This window comes from Colletotrichum tamarilloi (assembly GCF_030869305.1).
Source record: "Colletotrichum tamarilloi strain Tom-12 chromosome Unknown Scaffold_477.1, whole genome shotgun sequence".
Taxonomy (NCBI): Eukaryota; Fungi; Ascomycota; class Sordariomycetes; order Glomerellales; family Glomerellaceae; genus Colletotrichum; species Colletotrichum tamarilloi.
Genome location: NW_026849859.1, coordinates 1 through 1626, shown reverse-complemented (window position 1 = coordinate 1626; position 1626 = coordinate 1). Strand labels below are relative to the sequence as shown.

Sequence of the window (1626 nt, the reverse complement as noted above, 5' to 3'; positions counted from 1 at the left end):
ATCTTCCTTCGTCCCTCCACTCCGTCGGTACCATCCTCGTCCACCTGCTATGTGCCATCGGAACAGTAATGGCCTTACCTTCTATCATCCGCGCCCATGGCTCCTGCACCGCTATGGCCGTGAAGTCACGCAAGTTCTCGTCGTTCATCAAACTCTCGTGCACTGCCGCCTGTTTCCTCACATTAAGCTGAAGGATCTGGACCTTCCTACTCATGAGAGCGCGGATACAGCTTCGGACAGTTCTTGCTGAACGACTCGTGCGGTCCGCCACAGGGAACGCATGCTACGATCGTCTCACGGCATTCACTGTGGTGGTGCCCTACCTTGGCGCAGCGTCCACACACCTGGGGGTTCGCGCACTGGTACGCCTTGTGCCTGGTGATCTGCTGGCAGTTGTAGCACTGTTGGGGACGTGGCCGCCGCTCAAACGCCATCGTCGTGCCGGACTCTCCTCCAACGTGGAAGAAGCCCTCGGAGATCAGTCTACGCGCATCACTGGCCTTGGTCACGAACACGACCATGGACCCATACGCCTTGGGCATGTCTTTCTTGCTCAGCCAAGATATCTTGGCAACTGTGGTCTCGTTTTCTCGGCTAAGTGCCTCTGCCGCTTCAGCCCTGACGTCGCCCTTCTCATCCAGTACCTCGGTTCTCTTCACGTTATCGATCTTCACGGGGTAGAGTTCGTCCTGTAGAACTCGTGTGCCGGGACCGAAGCTCTTCTCCGCGGTCTGCTTGACAAGCCTATGTTCAGCATCGTCGCGACAAATAATCCGAATTCTATCCGCATTCCTTGGGTCTACTGTGATGGCCCGACAGCGCCAGCTACCCTGTCCGTCCATCGCGCGCATCTCCTTCTCCACCGCAGCCCGAACCCGACCTGCGTTGGGCTTGTCGCTCATTTCATCAACCCTTGATGTGTCGATCGTACAGAATAAGGGGTCGCTGCGGCTCGGCGGCGTCGCGTTGCCCGGCGTAGCTACCCGCGAGTCGCGACCTTGCCCGCCTAAGCCGCTTCGCGCGACGTCCGCGTATGACGCACTTGGGCTGTTCCGCGTCGCAGCCACTGCCGCGATTGCTTCAAGGTTCTCGTTCGTCTTGGCGCTTTCGTCTTCCACGCGTTCTTTCATCGCTTGTAGCTCTCCTTTGACAGACTGTAGTTCGCTCTTGACTGCTTCCAGCTCTGCGGTGACCACGCGAAGCTCTGCCTCGACGTTCTTGCTCCATGTTTCCGACTTCTTCCAAGCATCAAACATAATCTTGATCGCTGCGTGTAGCTCTTTGATCTGCTTGCCCATCGTCAGGAGCAGTCTCTTGTCGTCATCCTCTATGGGTTTCGCGCGTTCCTTGGCCAGAGTTGCGGCTCGCGTGGTCGCCGTCCGCCGGCTAACACCAGAAGTCTCGGTCGCTCCGTCGGTCGCATTGTCGATTATCTCTTGGGGAGTCTGGTTCAGTCGGACTTTCGTAGATGGTTTTCGCACCCTTCGTGATGGCAGATCCTCGTCGCTTGCTACCGTCACCTCCCTCGCAACGGTGATGGACGTCGAATCTGGCTCGCGATCCATCGCGTCGGGACGTGCGTAGAGTCGCCACGCGGTGGATCGTGCTAGTGCCACGTAGCGCGTT

At 58.1% G+C, this 1626-nt stretch overlaps 1 protein-coding gene across 1 annotated transcript; it reads right to left on the bottom strand.

Annotated features, from left to right (window-relative positions):
• Window positions 1–206: 206 nt before the first annotated feature.
• Window positions 207–1565, bottom strand: CTAM01_17300 (uncharacterized protein; the record flags this gene model as incomplete). The annotated part of the gene is made up of 1 exon (XM_060533285.1): window positions 207–1565. One exon carries the CDS (start codon window positions 1563–1565, stop codon window positions 207–209), a length of 1359 nt encoding a protein of 452 aa, XP_060372137.1.
• Between the last annotated feature and the right edge of the window lie 61 nt (window positions 1566–1626).